We start from the raw sequence: 21,885 nt of genomic DNA, 5'->3' as shown, positions 1-21,885 counted from the left end.
ATTTCGCTCTTGTTGCCCAGGCTGGAGTGCAATGGCGCAATCTCGGCTCACTGCAACCTCTGCCTCCCAGGTTCAAGTGATTCTCCCGCCTCAGCCTCCTGAGTAGCTGGGATAACAGGCACCCACCACCACGCCCAGGTAATTTTTTGTATTTTTAGTAGAGACGGGGTTTCACCATGTTGGCCAGGATGGTCTCCAACTCCTGGCCTCAGGTGATCTGCCCACCTCTACCTCCCAGAGTGCTGGGATTATAGGCGTTAGCTGCTGCTCCGGATCGCATAATTCTTTAGCCCAGTTATTTCCCTGTGTCATATCAACTTTTAAGATAGAACTCTACTTGGTTTCCAGGGAATACCAATATCACTGCTACAATATTTTTTCATGTTACATTTTCAGCATGCTGTTGCACACCATCTTCATTTTATCCTGACAATCACCCAAAAAGGTACTAAGAGCACTCCCTAATGAGAAAATCAGAAATCAAAAATGCTCCAAAATCCTTAAGTTTTTGAGCACTAACATGAAGCCACAAGTGGAAAATTCCACATCTGACCTCTTGTGATGAGTCACATATATTATTTAAAATATTGTATAAATTTACCTTCAGGCTATATGTATAAGGTATGTGATATGGTTTGGCTGCATCCCCACCCAAATCTTATCTTGAATTGTAATTCCCATAATCCCCACATGTCATGGGAGGCACCCGGTGGGAGGTAATTGAATCATGGAAGTGGTTACCTCCATGATGTTCTGGTGATAGTTCTCACAGGATCTGATGGTTTTATAAGGAGCTTTTCCCCCTCTTCTCTCTGCATTTCTCCTTGAAGCAGCCATGTGAAGGACGTGTTTGCTTCCCTTCCCCACCTTGATTTTAAGTTTCTTGAGGCCTCCCCAGCCATGCTGAACTGTGAGTCAAACTGCCTTCCTTTATACACATTACCCAGTCTCGGGTATGTCTTTATTAGCAGCATAAGAACAAACAAACTAATATAGTATGTATGAAACATAAATGAATTTTAAGTTTAGACCAGGCACAGTGGCTCACGCCTGTAACATCAGCACTTTGGGAGGCCGAGACGGGTGGATCACCTGAGGTCAGGAGTTCCAGAACAGCCTAGGCAACATGGTGAAACTCTTATCTCTAGAAAAAATATAAAAATTAATGCACAAACCTGTGCATTAAGGCATGGTGGCAAATGCCTGTAATCCCAGCTACTCAGGAGGCTGAGGCAGGAGAATCGCTTCAACCCAGGAGGCAGAGGTTGCAGTGAGTCAAGATTATGCCACTGCACTCCAGCCTGGGTGACAGGGCGAGACATCATCATCTCAAAAAAATATATATCTACGTGTTTAGGCTTGGGTCCCATCTTGAGATATCTCACTATGTATATGCAAATATTCCAAATTAAAAAATAAACAAATAAAAACTAAAAAACACTTCTGGTCCCAAGCATGAATAAAGGATACCCAGCCCATACTAGTCTTACTTGACATGTAGAAAAACTTGGTTACTTGGTTAAAGAGATTTATCTGACCTTGGAGCCCAGAGCAAAGACTCAAACCTGGGTCTCCCAGCACACCCTCTCTTCCCTGTAGCCCTCACAAGACAATGCTGAATCCAGGAGAGTCTGCGTTGACTTAGAGACCCCCTCAGAGAACATTATCTGTAATGCAAACTAAGTTCAGCTTAATGCACAAACCTAGAGGGAAAAAACATCTGAAATATAAGATGACTACTAAAAACCTGACAGAAGGGGACATGAACAGCATCCAGAGCACGGGCTCTCAACCTTGGTACTGGTGACACTGGACGCCAGAAAAGTCTTTGTTGTGGGAGACGTCCTATGCATTGCAGGGCAGGTAGCATACCTGGCTAGATTCCAGTAACACTCTAACACTGTCACACACATAAAATTAGGACAACCAAAAATGTCTCCAGACTTTGCCCAATGTCCCTTGGAGGGCAAAACTGTCCCTAGCTGAGAACCACTAATGTAGAGGGTCTGCTATCTGCCTAGGAAAACGGTTGCTTTGAATTTATTGTAGGGGTATGCGGGTGCTGAAGAGGAGATGGGGGAGGAGCAGCAGGAAGGGGAAGAGAGGGCGGGGAATTCCTGTTGAAAGATAAACTATACATACCAAGCACGCAGAACTATTTCCCTTTTTTCTTTCTTTTTTTTTTTTTTCTTTTTTTCAGAACTATTTCTAACCTCAGTGGGGTCTTCAAGGATGCTACTGTGGTTTTTGTAAGATAACACTAAGCCGTATTTTCAGTATCTGACTTCTTTTCAGTAAGTTAATAATAGGATAGGAAGAGTTGTTAAGAAGCTAGAAGAATCGGCCAGGCACAGTGGCTCACGCCTGTAATCCCAGCACTTTGGGAAGCCAAGGCGGGTGGATCACCTGAGGTCAGGAGCTCGAGACCAGCCTGCCAACATGGTGAAACCCCGTCTCTACTAAAACTACAGGTGGGCGCCTGTGGTCCCAGCTACTCAGGAGGCTGAGGCAGGAAGAAGTGCTTGAACCCGGGAGGCAGAGGTTGTGGTGAGCCAAGATGGCACCATCGCACTCCAGCCTGGGCAACAGAGCGAGACTCTGTCACAAAAAAAGAGAAGCTGGAAGAATCAAATATGACTGCTCATCTCCCTAACCAGCAACTCAAGTCCTCTCTGTCTGATATTAGCCGAGGTACTGATCCTTCAGAATTAAGTTTCTCCTGGTGCTCCCCTCCCAACCCCACTACCCTCTGGCTGGGGCTGGGTGCCCCTAGGAGGATCCTGAGGACAGCCTGGCTGCTCCATACTCTTTTCAGAAGATTTTCTCCTTTCCTGAAGCAGCAGCAGTTGCTGAGAGCTAGATGCCTGGTTAATCTCCTTATCAATCAGATATTTTCCTTATCTGCTGCTTGTAAGTGTTTCCTGTTCCATAAAAATAATCTGATAACAAATATGGAACATTTTATAAAGGGAAAGCAAATCATTTCTGAGTTATTATTTTTTTCCCCTACATGTATAGTATGTGTTACCAGTCTGATAACTAGGGAAACAGGTTGCAACCTGTGTTATCATGGAATATTTGCAGGTTATTATGGGATACTGAAGAAGAGAAAATCTTCTTATTTCCCTACTCCTTCCACAGGCTGGCTAACAAGAAAATAGAAAAGGCCCTGTCTATTTGCTTCTGGAATATCTTCAATGATACCAGGAAACGGCAAACTTTTCCTATAAAGGCTTCTATAAGGATAGTAAATACTTGAGGCTTTGCAGGCCATTAGGTCTCTATTGCGAATACTCAATTTGGCCACTGTAGCGCAAAAGCACGCACAGATAGTACATAAGTGAATGACTGTAGCTGTGTGCCAATAAAACTTTACAAACACAGGCTTCAGGCAGCATCTGGCCCACAGGCTGTAGTTGCAGACACCTGGTCTACATAAACCAGAGTATGGGTTCTCTGGCTGTGTGTGAACACAAGGTCCATGTGTGGAGTATGAGGACCATAGACTCCAGTTCCTACAGAGGCCACACAGAGGCTATACCTGAGTGAAAAAAACCATAGCTTCACCTCTCATTCTCCTACATCTGGTAAAAGCACGAATACTGTGAAGTATGTAAGAAAAAACCACCTAGCCCTGGAGTGTGAGGATGCACTGGCATTCAACCTCAAGTGGGGAAGACAGCAGGGCTGGGCAGAGCTCAGACCCAACTTACAGAGGCAGCACCCACTCAGCTCCAGTGATCCAGCGAGTTGGGCAGACACACACACTCCTAGTGTTGCCTGACCTTGGGGAGAAACTGGCAATCCCTGCACTCCCCTGAACTGTCTCAACTGTTAATACACTGTCTCAGCCAAGCAAAAGACTTCTGTGGGCCTGGTGCAGTGGTTCACGCCTGTAATCCCACCAATCTGGGAGAATGAAGTGGGAGAATAGCTTGAGCCCAGGAGTTTGAGACCAGCCTGGGCAACAAGACCCTGTATCTACAAAAAGTTAAAAAAAAAAAAATTAGCCAGGCATGGTGGGGCACACCTGTAGACTCAGCTACTTGGGAGGCGGAGGTGGGAGGACTGCTTGAGCCCAGGAGGTCAAGGCTGCAGTGAGCCACAATGACACCACTGTACTTCAGCAGCCTGGGCAATAGAGCAAAGCCCTGTCTCTTTTTTTTTTTTTTTCCCCTGATACAGAGTCTCGCTCTGTCAGCCAGGCTGGAGTGCAGTGGTGTGATATTGGTTCACTACAACCTCCGGGGTTCAAGCGATTCTCGTGTCTCAGCCTCCCGAGCAGCCGGGATTACAGGTGTGCACCACCACGCTTGGCTAATTTTTGTATTTTTAGTAGAGACAAGGTTTCACCATGTTATTCAGGCTGGTCTCGAACTCCTGGCCTCAGGTGATCCGCCCACCTTAGCCTCCCAAAGTGCTGGGATTACAGGCATGAGCCACCAAGCCTGGCTCTGCAAAGCCTTGTCTCTTTAAAAAAAAAAAAGAAAGAAAGAAAAGAAAGACTTCTGTGAAATGTCCTAGTTTTTAGCACAATGTGTGGGCCCAAGAAAATAAGTACTAGCCACTCATTCATGATATGTTGACACCCTATACTCAGAGAAGGTGAAGAGGGGCCCCATCATTTCTTTGCTGTATTTGATCAAAGACACACCTAAGGCCATTCTGTACAAATCTGCTGGCACGTTATTTCTCAATCCTTTAATGCAAGGGGAAAAAACCAAAACACCTCCCAAAAGGACGTTTGAACTCAAATGTGTCAGAACTAAAGAGCAGAGTGGTATTTATCTGTAAAGACCCTGACGTCATTTTGGGCAAGGTATTTCTTGCCCCATATACTACAGGGCATCCATTTAGCAACCTGAGCCTCCTCCACAAAACGCCGGGAGCATCTTCCCATACATTCTCAAACCCTCCAAAGGGTGAAAACACTGGACCAAAGGTCTTCAGAAAATGCACGGTAAACCTTAGGATGCTTTTAAACCCTGAAAATAAAATGTGTTTTAAAGCTCTTCTTTAAACTTCTGGCCCGGTGCAGTGGTTCACGCCTGTAATCCCAACACTTTGGGAAGTTGAAGCAGGAGAATCACTTCAGCCCAGGAGTTCGAGACCAGCCTGGGCAAGAAAGTGAGACCCCATCTCTATAACAAAATCAAAAAACCAACCCGGTGTGCCAAAATGGGCTGGAAGTCCCAGCTACTTGGGAGGCTGAGGGAAGACAGAACTGCTTCAGCCGGGGAGGTCGAGGCTGCAGAGCCGGGGAGGTTGAGGTTGCAGCGAGCCGTGATCATGTCACTGCACTCCAGCCTGGGCAGCAGAGTGAGAACCTGTCTCAAAAAATAAAAATAAACTTCCTTAAAATGAATTCCTAATATACGATAAATGGGTGGAATAGGGACCAAACTTAAAACTCATCCCATATTTCCACATGGTAATAAAACATCTCTATCCAAATGGAATATGAATTATTTGTCTTTTTTTTTCTTTTTTTTTTGAGACAGAGTCTCACTCTGTCGCCCAGGCTGCAGTGCAGTGACACAGTATCAGCTCACTGCAACCTCTGCCTTCCAGGTTCAAGGGATTCTCCTGCCTCAGCCTCCCAAGTAGCTGGGATTATAGTCCTGAGCCACTACGCCCAGCCTATTTGCTCTTTATAAGGTGCGAATGGCTTTCTTTCTAGAACAATGGAACGAAGAAGAGAAACTAAAGTGAAGAAAGAGAGGAAGACAGTGGAGAATCTTCACATATGCCAAAGTCAAAAGCACGTGGACATGGCAAGAAATTCAGAGACAACAGGGAAGGGTGGGGAGTGTGGCAAACAATCAACCACAGGCCTGTGTCTAAAAGGGCAGGCTTGACTTAGCTCCAGCTATTGCTAGATTTTGCTGAGTGCTATGGTCTGAATGCTTGTGTGCCTCCCAAATTTCTATGTTGACATTCTAACCCCAAGGTGATGGCATTAGAGAAGTGGGGCCTTGAGAGGTGATCAGGCCCTGCCCTCATGAGTGGGATTAGTGCCCTTATAAAAAGGGACCCCGGAACTTGGTCAGGCGCAGTAGCTCATGCCTGTAATCCCAGCACTTTGGGAGGCCGAGGAGGGTGGATTACCTAGGGTCAGGAGTTCGAGACCAGCCTGGCCAACATGGCGAAACCCCGTCTCTACTAAACATACAAAAAGAAAAAATTAGCCAGGTGTGGTGGCGCATGCCTGTAATCCCAGCTACTCAGGAGGCTGAGGCAGGAGAATCGCTTGAACCCAGGAGGCGCAGGTTGCAGTGAGCTGAGATTGCACCATTGTACTCCAGCCTGGGCAATGAGAGAGAAACTCCGTCTCAAAAAATAAACAAACAAATAAAGGAACCCCAGAGAGCCCAGGTACTCAGGAGGCTGAGGCAGGAGGATAACTTGAGTGTCTAACTTGAGCAATATAGCAAGACCCCATCTCTTAAAAGAGGGTAGGCCAGGCACAGTGGCTTACGCCTAAGGTCAGGAATTCAAGACCAGCCTGGCCAGCATGGTGAAACCCCATCTCTACTGAAAATACAAAAATTAGCTGGGCATGGTGGCAGGTGCCTGTAATCCCAGCTACGCAGAGGCTGAGACACAATAATGGCTTGAACCTGGGAGGCAGAGGTTGCAGAAAGCCAAGATCGCGCCATTGCACTCCAACCTCAGCAACAAGAGTGAAACTCCGTCTCAAAAAAAAAATAAGGCCAGGCGCGGTGGCTCACGCCTGTAATTCCATCACTTTGGGAGGCTAAGGCAGGTGGATCACAAGGTCAGGAGTTCGAGAGCAGCCTGGCCAAGATGGAGAAACCCCATCTCTACTAAAAATAAAAAATTTAACTGGGTGCAGTGGCAGATGCCTATAATCCCAGCTATTCAGGAGGTTGAGGGAGGAGAATTGCTTGAACCTGGGAGGTGGAGGTTGCAGTGAGCCAAGATCATACCACTGCACTCCAGCCTGGGTGACAGAACAAGACTCCATCTCAAAAAAAAAAAATTGGAAAACTCAGTTCCTCAGTCACTTGCCATTTTCAAGTACTGAAGAGCCACATGTGACCTGTGGCTACCATCTTGGACATGAGGTTTTTTTTGTTTGTTTGTTTGTTTGAGATGGAGTCTCGCTGTCACCCAGGCTGGAGTGCAGTGGCGCCATCTCAGCTCACTGCAAGCTCCACCTCCCAGGTTCAAGCAATTTACAGGTGCACGCTACCACGCCTGGCTAATTTTTTGTATTTTTAGTAGGGACAGGGTTCTTGCCACATTGGCTAGGCTCGTCTCGAACTCCTGACCTCAGGCGATCCATTCGCCTCGGCCTCCCAAAGTGCTGGGATTACAGGCATGAGCCACCGCGCCCGGCCGGACATGAGCATTTTTACAGGAATTGTTTATTTCATATATAGATCGTATGATTATTCTACTTAGCAGAGAAACTGACTTTATGTTTCATGTTTAATATTGCTATTTATGGCATTTAGCTCAATATTCACAACCCTGTGAAATTCATGGTAGTAGTATCATTATCCCCATTTCAGTAGATGAGAAAACTAGGCACAAAGAGGTTAACTTGCCCACAGCCACACAGCAAAAGCAGGGCTGGCATTTCACTATGTAATTTTGAGAGTGAAAATAGATTCATGCTCAGAAACACACACCTCTCACAGGCCTGAGTATTTAACCGTTGCTACGTCTCCTTCCATGGAAGCAACAATCTTGTTTAATTCAACTTTCCATCCCCAGGGCCCACTCCTCTACTCAATAATGCACAAAATGGATGAATGCATCCCTAGGAATCACTGCTGAAGAACAAGTGGCATCAGAACCAGTGGGACACTGTTTCCTTCAGTGCTATGAGATCTGACTTCATAGTCCAGGGGGATAGATACAATCCACCAGTAAGTCCACTAAAATGCCTCTCCATTTTTGTAATCGGAAGAGTATCTAGCCTGCCCCAGAGAATTCTAAAGCCAGAAGGTCCCTTAGAAAAGATCCAAACAGTGAACGGATTTTTCCTATCTAGCTGACTGGTGCTAGCTGCCAAGGGAGGGTGGGTTCTGGAAAGAATCCCGTGTGCTTCCATGAAAAGGAACTGTGACCAATTGCCTAAGTCTGCCCCTGGCAATGCCTCTTAATGGAGACCTAAACCCTTCTTTTTTTTTTTTTTTTTTTTTTCTGAGATGGAGTCTCGCTCTGTCACCAGGCTGGAGTGCAGTAGCGCGATCTTGGCTCACTGCAACCTCCGTCTCCCAGGTTCAAGCGATTCTCCTGCCTCAGCCTCCTGAGTAGCTGGGACTACAGGCGCGTGCAACCACACCCAGCTAATTTTTTTGTATTTTTAGTACAGACGGGGTTTCGCCATGTTGGCTAGGATGGTCTCCATCTCTTGACCTCGTGATCCACCCACCTCAGCCTCCCAAAGTGCTGGGGTTACAGGTGTGAGTCACCACGCCCGGCCTCTAAACCCTTCATTTTACAGATGAGAAAACTGAGGCCAGAAGGGAACTTGCCTCAGCCAAGCAACCACTTCCAGATAGAGCTGAGAACTAGTCCTATGGACATGGCCCAGGAGGGGAAAACTCCTCAGGCCACATGGGAGAAACAGTCCTAAAAGCACGAAAAAAAAAAAAAAAACCTAATACAAGGAAATGCCCCAAACCCTAAAGAATTATATACCCTCATCACATCTGGGTCCCTGCTCCGTCCCCAAAACAGACCTGAAAACTCACTGGAAATTTCTACACAGGCCCATTTTGAGCCACCTTTTTTTATCCAAGGCAAATGACAGCCAGTGCAAGGCAGCTAGCTCAATGCCAAGAAAGCTGGCGTTTACAAGGACCCAGAGAGGTTCAGCGCTACTGGCTGGCCTCTGTCTCGGCAGTGAGGACTCTGTTCCAGGCAGCTGCTTTACCTGCTCCTTATTGTTACTGTTCAGTAAGCCAGGTTTCTTTTTCTTTTTAATGGGGCTTGTTGATGTGTCCTGCGGCGAGTGGCCATTGGAAGAATGTGGAGGGCTGGGGAACTTTCTTTTCTGGGCTGTTCTCTCTGCAGAGCCAGGATCTGAAAGAGACACAGGACCACACGTTTTAAAGCAGTCAGGGAGGCCTGGGCCCCACAGGGAGGAGGTGTGGAGGAACAGAGTGTGGGAACAGAGTGCATTCTGTCCCCCAACTCCCGAAGCCACTTCAGTGTTCCTCCTCCCAGAATATACGTGCCCCCTTCTTGGCTGTCTGCCTCAACAGTCAGACAAGCATTTCTTCGACCTATATAACATTTTTGTAAAAATCTTAATTTGTTGCCAAGATGCAAAAATCAGGAAACTTCGTGTAATAACCTAGATTTTTCGCTTTTCTTAAAAAAGCAGATTAGGAGGGCTGGGCACAGCGGCTCATGCCTGTAATCACAGCACTTTGGGAGGCCAAAGTGGGCAGATCACAAGGTCAAGAGTTTAAGACCAGCCTGGCCAAACATGGTGAAACCCCCATCTCTACCAAGAGTACAAAAATTAGCCGGGTGTAGTGGCACATGCCTTTAATCCCAGCTACTCGAGAGGCTGAGGCAGGAGAACTGCTTGAACCCGGGAGGCTGAGGTTTCAGTGAGCCGAGATTACACCACTGCACTCCAGCCTGGGCAACAGGGCAAGCCTCCGACTCGGGAAAAAAAAAAAAAAAAAAAAAATTAGGACCTGCAGGCCCCCAAAGCACCAGATAGAGCTGAGTACCCCACTTTTAGATGGAAACATGCGCAATCACCACTCTTCCCCACTATGTCCCTGCTGATGAGACCGACGCCAACCTGCCAAGAGTCACACAGGCACCAGTGTTGTTCTTACCCCAGATAAACATGACTTCTCCATGCCCACGCCTGATTGCAAAAACAGGAAACCAAAGAAGATAGATCAGGAAGGCTACACACTTCAAGGAAATGAAGGCACACATTCTCCTTTGTGGAAAACAACATCATTTATTCGTGTTTAATAGGCTATGTACTGTAACTGTGTGAAAAGAACACACCCCACCCACTGGGAAGTTTCCGTGGCTCCACCGCCACTGGGCCTTGTGTTTGAGACCCTCCTCCAAAAAGATCGATACAAATTACATCCTTGTGGATTCTCACCTGGAAAATGCCAGCCCCACTCTTGTTCATGCACCCCTTGTTTTCATCTTTCAGCATTTCATTTAAACACATGTACACTGCAGTCAAGCACACTGGCTCACACCTGTAAACCCCAGCACCTTTGGAGGCCGAGGCAGGCGGATCATCTGAGGTCACAAGATCAAGACCAGCCTGGCCAACATGGTAAAACCATGGTAACAAGATCAAGACCAGCTGGGCCAACATGGTAAAACCAGTCCTCTGTTTGCAGATGTTTGTTTCAAGTGCTTTGGGTACAGCCCACAGTGCAGTCATCTTGCCTTTGCTCCTTTTCCACTGTATTTGTAGAAAGTGTTTCTAGAGGAGACTGTTGGATCAAAGGCCAAGTGGAGAAAAAGTTTTCATGAACAATGGCGGGAGGTCACGAGATCAAGACCAGCCTGGCCAACATGGTAAAACCCCATCTCTACTAAAAATACAAAAAAAATTGGCTGGGTGTGGTGGCAAACGCATGTAATCTCAGCTACTTGGGAGATTGAGGCAGGAGAATCCCTTGAACTCGGGAGGCAGAGGTTGCAATGAGCTGAGATCATGCCATTGCAACTCAAGCCTGGGCGACAAAAGTGAGACTCTGTCTCAAAAATGATAATAAAAAAAAAAAACACATGTACACTTCTACTACCATCCACTCAATCTTCACCTCCAAGGACTTGAAGCCACCATGCCGCATGGTGGTCTTGGTAACTTAGGGACGACATAATGACACAGCCTGGTGCAACTGACATCCTGAGGAACGAAAGCTACGAATACCACAAGAGGGGTGAGCTGTGCCAAGACCACAGGAGGATGGGGTGGGATGGGATGTGAAATCCGGAAAGATGTCAATTACCAAAGATGCTCCTGCCCCAGTTTTATCACTCAGCATGTAGGCTGCATGGTGCACCTGTCTCCCTGCCTGCAGCAGAGTCGCGGACGGCAGACTGACAGCATCCAATGTGGTTCACGCAAGGCCTCCTAGTGGTTGATTTTGGTGAAAAGGCAAAGCATCTTCCAGCAGATTCACAAAGGAAGACAGAGAACTCTTTCCCAAAACCCAATCCATGGGATGGAACTCTCCAGCCTCACCGTGAAAGCTTCTGGACAATCCTGAACAAATATTCAGGGTGCTGTGTGGAGACCCAGTCATGAGTAGAAATTAAATGCTAACAACAGGTACCTTGAGAGTGAACAGACCTGAGAGTCCAGAGATCAAACCACAGACATCAAAAGGGAGGCCCAGAGAGCCCAAAGCACTGGACCAAAGGCACACAGCAGCTAGTTAGTGGGAAAACTCACAAAAAGAGACACAGAGGTCAGCCTAGCCAACATGGCGAAACCCCGTACTTTTGTACTGAAAATGCAAAAACTAGCAAGGCGTGGTAGCGCATGCCCATAATCCCAGCTACTTGGGAGGCCGGGGCAGGATAATCACTTGAACCCTGGAGTCAGAGATTGCTGTGAGCCAAGATCACGTCGCTGCACTCCAGTCTGGGCAACAGAGCGAGTCTCCATCTCAAAAAAAAAAAAAGAGAGAGAGAGAAAGGTGCAGCCCGGGGTGAGGGTGAGCACATTCCCCCAGAGCAACCTCCTCTCCCTCCCACATGGGTCCTCACCCGACTTCCACCACTGTTCCTGAAAACTTTTTCTCCACTTGGCCTTTGACCCAACAATCTCCTCTAGAAACACATTCTACAAAATAGTAGAAAAGGAGCAAAGGCAAGATGACTGCACTGCAGCACTGTGGGCTGTACCCAAAGCACTTGAAACAAACGTCTGCAAACAGAGGACTGCTCTAAGAATAGATTACAGTTACATGGTCGGACACGGCGCTCACACCTGTAATCCCAGCACTTTGGGAGGCCGAGGAGGAAGGACTGCTTGAGCCCAGGGTTCGAGGGTATTGTGAACTATGATCATGTCGGAGCACTCCAGCCTGGGTGAAAAAGAGAGACACTGTCTCTGAAAAAAAATTTTTTAATTAAAAAAATGTAAAACTTATTTAAAAAGATTAAAAAAACACCTGGGCAACATGGTGAAACCCTGTATCTACAAAAAATATAAAAATTAGGCTGGGGGTGGTGACTCACACCTATAATCCCAGCACTTTGGAAGGCTGAGGCAAGCGAATCACCTGAGGTCAGGAGTTCAAAACCAGACTGGCCAACATGGTGACACCCCATCTCTATTAAAAATACAAAAAACTAGCTGAGTGTGGTGGCACTTGCCTGTAGTCCCAGTTACTTGGGAGGCTGAGGCAGGAGAATCGACTGAGCCCAGGAGGCGGATGTTTCAGTGAGCCCAGATTGCATGACTGCACTCCAGTCTGGGCGACAGAGCAAGACTCTGTCTCAAAAAAATAAATAATAAATAAACTGTATCTAGCACCATTAACGGACCAATATTCCTCCCCAAAAAAGATTGAATATACACATCAATGTTTGCACAAACCTAGAATATTCCCGGATGAACACAAAACTACAACAAAGCTCGACTTGGGGACTACTAGTTGCCTTGGGAGGACTGCCAGCAGGGAGTCCAGGGAAGGATGATTTTTCACTCTATACCCTTTTGTACTGTATTTATCATGTGCCTGGATGACGTTAGGAAAATAAAGAAAATTGGTCAGGCGGTGTGGCTCACGCCTGTAATCCCAGCACCTTGGGAGGCTCAGGCAGGCAGATCCCTTGAGGTCAGGAGTTCGAGATCAGACTGGCCAAGATGGTGAAACCCTGTCTCTACTAAAAATACAAAAATCAGCCAGGTGTGGTGGTGCACGCCTGTAATCGCAACTACTGGGGAGGCTGAAGTGGGAGAATCACTTGAAGCCAAGAGGCAGAGATTGCAGTGAGCCGAGAGTGCACCACTGCACTCCAGCCTGGGCGAAAGAGAGCGACTCTATCTTTAAAAACAAAACAAAACAAAAAGAATGCAAATTCTCAGGCCCCACCCCAGATCTACAGAATCAGAAACTCTGGGGTAGGGCCCAGCAATCTGTGTTTTAACAAGTCCTCCCAAAGACTGGGAGGTACACTAGTTTGAGAAATGCTAGAGTATGTGTATGTGTTTAGGAGACTGAGTCTGAGTTCTCAACTCTACACAATCCTGTTCCACACTGGCAAGCCAGAGCCAATGGCCTCTACCTTCCAGACACTATGTGAGGGGTTGGTCCAGGACTCAGGGAATAGAGGTCAAGCAAGGGGGCCAGGTTGGAGAATAAGGCTAAACAGCAAACAACCCCAGGCAAGTCTCCACCTCTCAGGGCCTCAGGGCCTCACCTGCAAAATGGGAAGAGAGGGGGAGAAAGGGACTAGACTGGAAGTTCTCATTTAACGGCCAGACAGTGCTCCAGGGACCCTTGAACAGGCCATCATTGTATACAGGAGTGCAGCTTCTAGGTACATGGAGCCATAGCTTACTTCACCTTTGCAAAGGTGTCCTCAGCTCCAATGAATAAAAACTTCAGGGCCCCCATAGGATGTAAAAGTCCCTCTTGAACATTAAAATTATTTAATTTAATGAGAAAGAGGAAAAAAATCACTAGAAATTAATATACTTGTAAGCGATTTAGAGTTGACAAGGGAATATCACCCAAGCCCACCAGGAAACAAAGGGGGAAACTGAGGTTCTGCTCAGCAAGAGGTAGGGGGAGGTGGGTCCTAGCCCAAGGATGCCCACATCTGAGAGTATTCCAAACCTTCTAGCTTCAGCAAAACATAAAAACCCCAATTCTGTTCGCTGTTACAAACACACCAATTCCCCCTGGAGTTGATGAGAGTTCAGTGGCTGTATCGAAGGGGTCGAAATTTGATAGGTTCCAAACAACAGACACATCAGTTAACAGCAGGGGATTTCAATGAAGGCTCACAGGGAGAAGAATTAGGAAATGACTGCTGGATTCAGTATCCTTCGGAGGGATGAGACAGCAGGGTGGCATTATGACTTAACTGCCCCCCACTCCAGTGGGGGCTGGGTCTCTGGTGATGATGGACTGGTGGGTGTACGCCCGACTGTAGCCATGGTAACCAGGCTCCATAAGGACCCTTTCCAGAAAGCTGAGTCAATTTTTTCTTCTTTAATGATTTAATTCTGACAAGATGTATTGCTCAGCGCATTTCATCTATAAACTTGGAACAATGACAAACAGCCACTGTCGACTGAATCACTGGTTCACCCTGGATCTGAAAGACTTTTCTGCTGCTTTCTGAGGGAATAGGACCTGCAACCCCACTGGGCTGGCTCACTCACAACCCTCTGCCTCCCACCTATCCTCTAACAAAAATGAGTGGTTCTGAATGAGTTAATGTGGGTGAGGGAGGAGTGCAGCCTTGTGGAGAGGACAGAGCAGTGACTCAGGAAAACAGCTTGGCATGGAGCAGAAAGCAGCAGAATTTTCCCCTCCTTGTGACATTTTGCTGAAATTGTAACAATATGGGAAGGTCTACTGGGTATTAAGAACCAGGCACGAGGCCGGGCACGGTGGCTCACGCCTCTAATTCCAGCACTTTGGGAGGCCAAGGTGGGCAGATCACGAGGTCAGGAGTTCGAAACCAGCCTGACCAACATGGTGAAACCCCATCTCTACTAAAACTACAAAAATTAACTGAGTGTGATGGTGGGAGCCTATAATCCCAGCTACTCAGGAGGCTGAGGCAGGAAAATTGCTTGAACCCAGGAGGCGGAGGTTGCAGTGAGTCAAGATCATGCCATTGCACTCCACCCTGAACAACAGAACGAGACTTTGTCTCAAAAAAAAAAAAAAAAAAGGAACCAAGCATGTGAGGAGATCCTTCCCAGGCCTATGTCTTGTGATCCACCAGAAATCATCCCGGAGCTCAGCATTTCCTGGCTGTCTTTGATTTAAGGGGCATCTTCCTTCAAGATAACTCAGGCTTATAGCTTTTCTGAGCCAAGAGTATAATGAGCTAAGAGTTTTGGCCGGGCGTGGTGGCTCACACCTGCAATCCCAGTACTTTGGGAGGCCGGGAGACTGCCTGAGTTCAGGAGTTCAAGACCAGTCTGGCCAACATGGTGAAATCCCATTTCTACTAAAAATACAAAAAAAATTAGCCGGGCATGGTGGCATGCACCTGTAATCCCAGCTACTCAGGAGGCTGAGGCAGGAAAATTGCTTGAACCAGGGAGGTAAAGGTTGCAGTGAGCCGAGATCACACCACTGCACTCCAGCCTGGGCGACAGAGCAAGACTCGGTCTCAAAAAAAAAAAAAAAAAAGAGGGCTAAGAGTTTCTTTGATTATATGCGATATTCTAGGCACTGTTCAAAATGCACTTCCTGTAGTTCCCACTAAGTCACTAGACTGAGATCACAAAACTACCAAGGAGCAGTACTGGGATTTGAACCCAGGCAATGGGACTCCAAGGGCCAGCTTCTAACCTCTGCACCACAAGGCCTCGCACCAGCTCTGTAGCAAGAGGACTCCCTAATTTAGGGTCTATGATTTAAGAGTACACTCTCATTTTGTCTTTTTTCCCCTGAACTGCAGATGGAGGTATGGGGGTGGGGAAGGTCCAACAAAGAGTTCCAAGAACTGGGAGAAGGTGGAAAATCATGCCATTCACTGATGACACCGTTCTCTCAAAGGCAGTCCCCAGAAAGCATATTCATCTCCCAATTTCCAAATGGTGGCATCAGTCCCTGAAATAGTCTGGAGGCTCCAGGGCCATCTTACCTCCCCTTTTCCAGCCTCCATCAAGGCTAGGCCTCCCCAGCAGGCCACGTCAGGTACCCGCCCCCCACCCCACTCCTGCCCCCACATCCGGCGCCTGAGTCACAGCACATGCTGTTCTCCAGGGGCTAGGAAATGACACACCATTACAAGGAATTGTCTCCTCCCTCAAGGGAAAGGGCCACAGCTGAAAGGCCGGGAGCTTCTTGTGTTTTTGTGGGTGTTTAATTTCCTTAATGATGTCGACAGCAAGCCTGCCGGGGCCTGAACAGAAAGAGAAGCTTGGTCCACAGGCCCAGACAGGCATGACAGGCCACAGGAGTAGGGCAACCAACCATGTGCTTAGCTGTGTCCCGGGCAGACCAGGACCCATAGGTCAAGGGCATATGCTCTGATGGGCCAGGTTGCAAACGACAGAGAGGCAGGATGCCACAGTGGTGGGGAATCAGCTCTCTGGTGTCAAAATGCATGCAGAACCTGGCTGTGCTCTCCCCTGCAGTGTGACCTTAAAAAGGCGACTTAACCTCTCTGTGCTCTGTTCTTTGAGATGGAGATAATGGTACCTTGTAAAGTTATCGAATAAGTCAATGAGTTAATTCATGTAAAGCTCTTAGTATAATACCTGGCAAATAGTAAGCACCCATTCAATGGTAACTAATAGGTAACTCTATTTTTTAACCAATCACTCTTCCTTTTTCTTGCTTCTCTTCCACCTCCTCCCCGACTACCACCCCCACTCCAAAAACACAGCTTGCTTTCTGGAAGCATGTTAAATCAATTCCACAAGTTCAAAGCTATGGAAAATGCCGGCCTGTGTCGACTGGAGACCAGAATCAGCCCAGGCCATGATTTCTGCATTTCAATCAGACTGAAAATGCCAGGTTTCCTCCAGGAACTGTGAAGGCAGGGTCAGAAGCAGAGGCCTGCTCTGCAACACTTTTCGTAATCACCAGTCCTCTCCCCTTGGCCTACTTCAAACATGACCACACACTGCTGCTCTCCCAGAAGCAGCAAAGCAGAGCACGGTTAATCACTTCAAAGCATTTCCCAAAGACACAGAGCAGGTACCCAAACAGGCCTCCCTTCCCCAGGAATCTTTGGGGCCCTCCCCAACCAGTAATTACATCATAAAGAGACAAAAGTCTGGAATTTCCTTCTGGCGGAGAACAGAAGTAAAAAATCAGGAGCAAAGGTTGGGGGGTGGGGAGGAGGCAAAATTGTCCTAGCAGCAGATAATGCCTAAGCCAGGAGGAACTTGTAAATGAAAACTGCTTGCATAAGCAAATGATTATTTCCTCCAACACTGACCATCTCTTAGACCCACAGAAACTTGAGGACCGGTATGCACCCTGGCTGACTTGGCCCTACCAGAGCTGCCGGGCTGAGCCTGCTTCTCCGGAGGACTGCACTGGCCTGAACTGTGCTTCTAAAGAATCTCTCCAAATCAACAGGAACTTCTTATCCAGAGCCGGGACAGGGAGGGCTGGAATGGAAATGAGGCCGTGGAATGAAAGGTCACTCTCAACTTGGGGAAAATGGCATTTCACCTCGGAGACAGAACATGCGAGGGGCAGGGAACGCCGAGAGGAGGCACTTACCTGCCATTGAGAAAGTGTGGCTGCTCAGAGGGCCTAGCCTCTCTTGTTCAAAAGAGAACAGAGGCTCACCCACAGCAGACATTCCTGCTTCCGGATCCTCAGCGGCCTCTCCCAGGGGGAGGAGGAAGAAGCAAAGAGAACAGGCTAAGAGTCACCACTTACCAGGCCAGCCCCGGTCTTGTACACATTAGGTCGCCCGGCGGGGCAAGGACACTGTCACCTCTTTGCAATCAGGCAGTCTGAAGCCCAGCGACTTGCCTTCATGTCCCCGGGCTTTCGCCTATAATTTATCACCCTCGACAGCAGCTCGGCAGAGCTGAAAGTCTTCGGTGCAGGGCACCGAAGAGCCATTTATTTCCTGGGATTGTGAATAAATACGAGGAACTGGAGTTGTTCTGCTGGCCGAAGTGACAATATCAGAAGGGAGCCTGGGGGGAGGGAAACAGCTGTGGTTTGCATTTTGAAGGTGTTTTTAATATTTTTAGTAATTGTTTCAGATTCTCTTTAGTTCTGATGCCCCTCTCCTAGAAATGAGAAAACCCATCTTTTATACTCGAGGTATAATCCTTTCCCACTAGACACAGCCTCCTCCACCCTCTCTCAATAATGCAGAAGTGGTGATTAAAGGGCACATTCATATGTAAAAGGCGAACTTCCAAACTCGCCTGGCAGGACAGAAATTGCTTCAATCTACAGAAAAGAGGCTGATTTACAAATGAATTCAGTGTTTAGCCCTCAACAACTAGAGGCAATTGCAACCGCGGCCCTTTCTCCTCCCCAGCTGGGATGAGGCCCTCTGGAAAAACGACAACATCGCAACAGGAATTTCCTGGATCAAGAATGCCAAGTTCTTTCCAATTTTACTGAGGCAGGGCCCGACTCCCTATGAGAACGCACTGCCCACCACCCACCCCCTCAGCAGGCCCAGGCCCCAAAGGCTCCCTCCAACATGTGTACATGAGGCCCTTCAAACTCGACCAGAACACCACAAAGAATGTGGAGAAACCGGTTGCCTTTGGCCTTTACATTGTGGCTGGCTGAGGAGCTGGTTCTGGTGGCTGGCACCCGTTGGCACTATTTATCCAGCCCCTGCCTGGCTTGGGTTCTAGAAATCTCCAGTGATGGTGGCTTCCAAACTGCAACGGGGAATCACGGCATCAGAGGGCAATTCAGAAACAAAAAGACAGTTCTGTGCTGGCAGCAGTTGAACCACAGAAGTGGGTTGGGAGAAGCAAAGGGAAATTAGCTTCAGAAAGGGGGCAGATAAAGGAAGAGACGCCACTGCAAACCAACCAAGGTCCCCACCTGCCCTGGGTGCTATCTCTAAAAGTCACCTAAAGAAGGGGGAAAATTCGGCCAGGTGCGGTGGCTCATGCCTGTAATCCCAGCACTTTGGGATGCCGAGGTGGGCAGATCACAAGGTCAGGAGATCGAGACCATCCTGGCCAACACGGTGAAACCCCATCTCTACTACAAATACAAAAATTAGCCGGGCGTGGTGGCGGGTGCCTGTAGTCCCAGCTACTTGGGAGGCTGAGGCAGGAGAAAGGCAGGAACCCGGGAGGCAGAGCTTGCAGTGAGCCGAGATTGCGCCACTGCACTCCAGCCTGGGCAACAGAGCAAAACTCCATCTCAAAAAAAAAAAAAAAAGAAGGCAAAATTCTCTGCTGAAATGCCAGGGATAAAGGAACAGGCCCTCCACAGTCACCTTATCACATTCCTTTGAGGAAGCAAAGAGTTCAGACCCAATATGTCACCCAAATTACCCTGGCCAACCATCACGTAAAGATGCTGTGGCTGTGCATGGTGGCTTACACCTGGAATCCCAACAGGTTGGGAGGCCAAGGCGGGCGGATCACCTGAGGTCAAGAGTTCGAGACTAGCCTGGCCAACATGACGAAATCCTGTCTCTATTAAAAATACAAAAATTAGCCGGGTGTGGTGGTGCACACCTTTGGTACCAGCTACTCCTACTGGGGAGGCTGAGGCAGGAAAATCGTTTGACCCTAGGAGGCTGAAGTGCAGTGAGCCGAGATTGCGCCACTGTACTCCAGCCTAGGCGACAGAGCGAGATGCCACCTCAAAAATAAATAAATAAATAAATAAAGACAGATGCTTAACATCACTCAGATAGTAGTGGGATGATTCTAAGAACATGTCCTATTGTCTGCAGGGCTCATGGGTGCACAGAAGGACAGACAGGGGTAGCCACTGCAACAGGGTTTTGTAGAAAAACCAGACAGGAAGCAACATTGATGCCCACATGCGAAACATCGTGATGCAGCCATAAAATGGAATGAAGACGGAATCCCGTCTGCGTAGACGGGCATGGTCCAAAATCCAAGTGAAAGGAGACCAGAAATAGGACCAGGGTAAAAGTTTGGTCTCTGAGGCTTCTGGGTTTGCAGAGACATGGAGGAACAACCAGGAAACCCAGTAAACGCTGGACTCCTCTGAATTATTTCTGATCATGTTTACGTATTTAACGAAGGTATTTATTAATGGCTTTGGGGAAACTGGGTGATAATGACAATATTTATGGAACACTCACTGCATTCTAGGCACTGCCCAGCCAGGGATCACGTCTGTATCCCTTGTACCCAGCATACAGCAGGAGCTCAGTACACGCTCCCACTATCAAACAAACACTTTTACAGGGCTCAGGTGTTTAGAAGAGTGGAAAGCAGTAATCAGCACACCCAGGGGACATCTGGCAATGTCTGGGGACATTTTTGGTTGTCACAACTGGGCAGGAAGAGGAGTTGCGACAGGCATCTAGTGGGTAGAGGTGAGGGATACTGCCGAACATCCTACATTGCACAGGACAGCTCCAAGACAAAGGATGATCAGGCCCAAAGTCGACAGTGCCAAGGCTGAGAAATCCTGGTAGAAAGAAACTTCAGTGAGCTACCAGGCAGGTCTCACCTTATGTAAACACACCACCCACAGAGGCGCATGTATTCTTTAAGAAGGAAAATGATTCCTAACCTGGTGGCCCTGACTTCAGATTTCAAAGAGAAGAAAACAATGGGACCAGCCAGTTAACAGTCACTAGGCAACAACTAGACATCTGGGCTACCAGCAAAACTGTTCCAGGAAGGCCTCTGCCCTGATGGAAGGACAGCTAGAAATACAGTCGTGACAGCTACCTTTTATTGAGCACTTATTATCTGGGAGGCATTGTTATAAATACAAATATCAATTTATTTAAAACTCACCACACTTTCTTCTTTTTTTTTTGAAACAGAGTCTCACTCTGTCACCCAGGCTGGAGTGCAGCGGCACAATCTCGGCTCATTTGCAACCTCAGCCTCCCAGGCTCAGGAGATCCTCCTGTCTCAGCCTCCCAAGTAGCTAGGACTACAGGCACAGGTCACCATGCCCGGCCAATTTTTGTATTTTTTGTAGAGACAGGGTCTCGCCATGTTGCCCAGACTGGTCTCAAACTCCAGGGCTCAAGCAATCCTTCTGCCTCAGCCTCCCAAAGTGCTGGGATTACAGGTGTGACCAACCCACCTCGCCCAGCCTCCCCATTTCATTGATAAGGTAACTAAATCCCAGAGAAAAACAGGCTCATGGTAAAGCGGCTATTAAGTACAGAATGATTGAGAAACTGATTACAGATGGACAAACCGCTGAACAGGAAAAATATCAGGAGTTTGTGAATACACCTAGCAGGTGTGAGGGTAGACAGGAAAATATTCCTCTATTTCCTTTGCAGAAAGGTTTCATGTAGTTCACAGCTATTGTTTATGGAGAAGCTACGAACTGTCCCAAGAATCCCAAGAGGTTGGGGTGGCATTTCTTTTTTTTTTTTTTTTTCTTTTTTTCTTTTTTTTTTGGCAGAGTCTCGCTCTGTCTCCAGGCTGAAGTGCAGTGGAGCGATCTTGGCTCACTGTGACCTCTACCTCCCGGGTTCAAACGATTCCCCTGCCTCAGTCTCCCAAGTAGCTGGGACTACAGGTGCACGCCACCATACCTGTTTCACCATGTCGGCCAGGATGGTCTCTATCTCCTGACCTCATGATTCCCCTGCCTCGGCCTTCCAAAGTGCTGGGATTACAGGCGTGAGCCACCACACCCAACCAGGATGGCATTTCTGTACCCATTTTATCGGTGAGGCTCAGAGAGGCAAAGTCATTTATGTGCTCCAAGGCAAGTAGATCGATGCAGCACACCCCACCGCCATCACTCCAAAGCCCTTCACTATACAGGTCAACTGTATCTCCTAGGCTTGTAAGTGCCACCTGGTAATTCTCCATCATAAAGGGCATGCTTGGCATTGGCCAATTTCAACACAGCATTGTCGTTCAGTGTGTGGGCTCTGGAGTCAGACTACTAGGTCTGAATCCAAGTGCTGGCACCTGCCAGCTGTGTGACTTTGGGCAAGTTTCTTAGCCTCTCTGTGACTCAGTCATTCAGTTGGAACTATTAGGCTCTTCCCAAAAGGATTGTGAGGATTAAATGA

General features: G+C 47.8%; 1 protein-coding gene and 1 pseudogene across 10 annotated transcripts in view; one reads left to right on the top strand and one right to left on the bottom strand.

Moving 5' to 3' along the window:
• The window catches only part of ZMYND8 (zinc finger, MYND-type containing 8), a 165,015-nt gene that overhangs the window by 98,149 nt on the left and 44,981 nt on the right, over positions 1–21,885 (bottom strand). For all 9 annotated transcript variants that reach the window (XM_011983739.1, XM_011983743.1, XM_011983741.1 and 6 more), the window contains one exon: positions 8,912–9,060. In XM_011983739.1, the coding sequence (XP_011839129.1) occupies positions 8,912–9,060 (149 nt within the window). The remainder of the gene's footprint in view (positions 1–8,911; positions 9,061–21,885) is intronic.
• Positions 16,994–17,798, top strand: LOC105542275 (annotated as a pseudogene). The gene has a single exon (XR_001006443.1). The product of XR_001006443.1 is annotated as an uncharacterized LOC105542275 (transcript).

The sequence above is a fragment of the Mandrillus leucophaeus genome, unplaced genomic scaffold, assembly GCF_000951045.1.
Source record: "Mandrillus leucophaeus isolate KB7577 unplaced genomic scaffold, Mleu.le_1.0 Scaffold255, whole genome shotgun sequence".
NCBI classification, from domain to species: Eukaryota; Metazoa; Chordata; class Mammalia; order Primates; family Cercopithecidae; genus Mandrillus; species Mandrillus leucophaeus.
The sequence above is the reverse complement of the archived record's forward strand: the minus strand, read 5'-3'. Positions and strand labels throughout refer to the sequence as shown.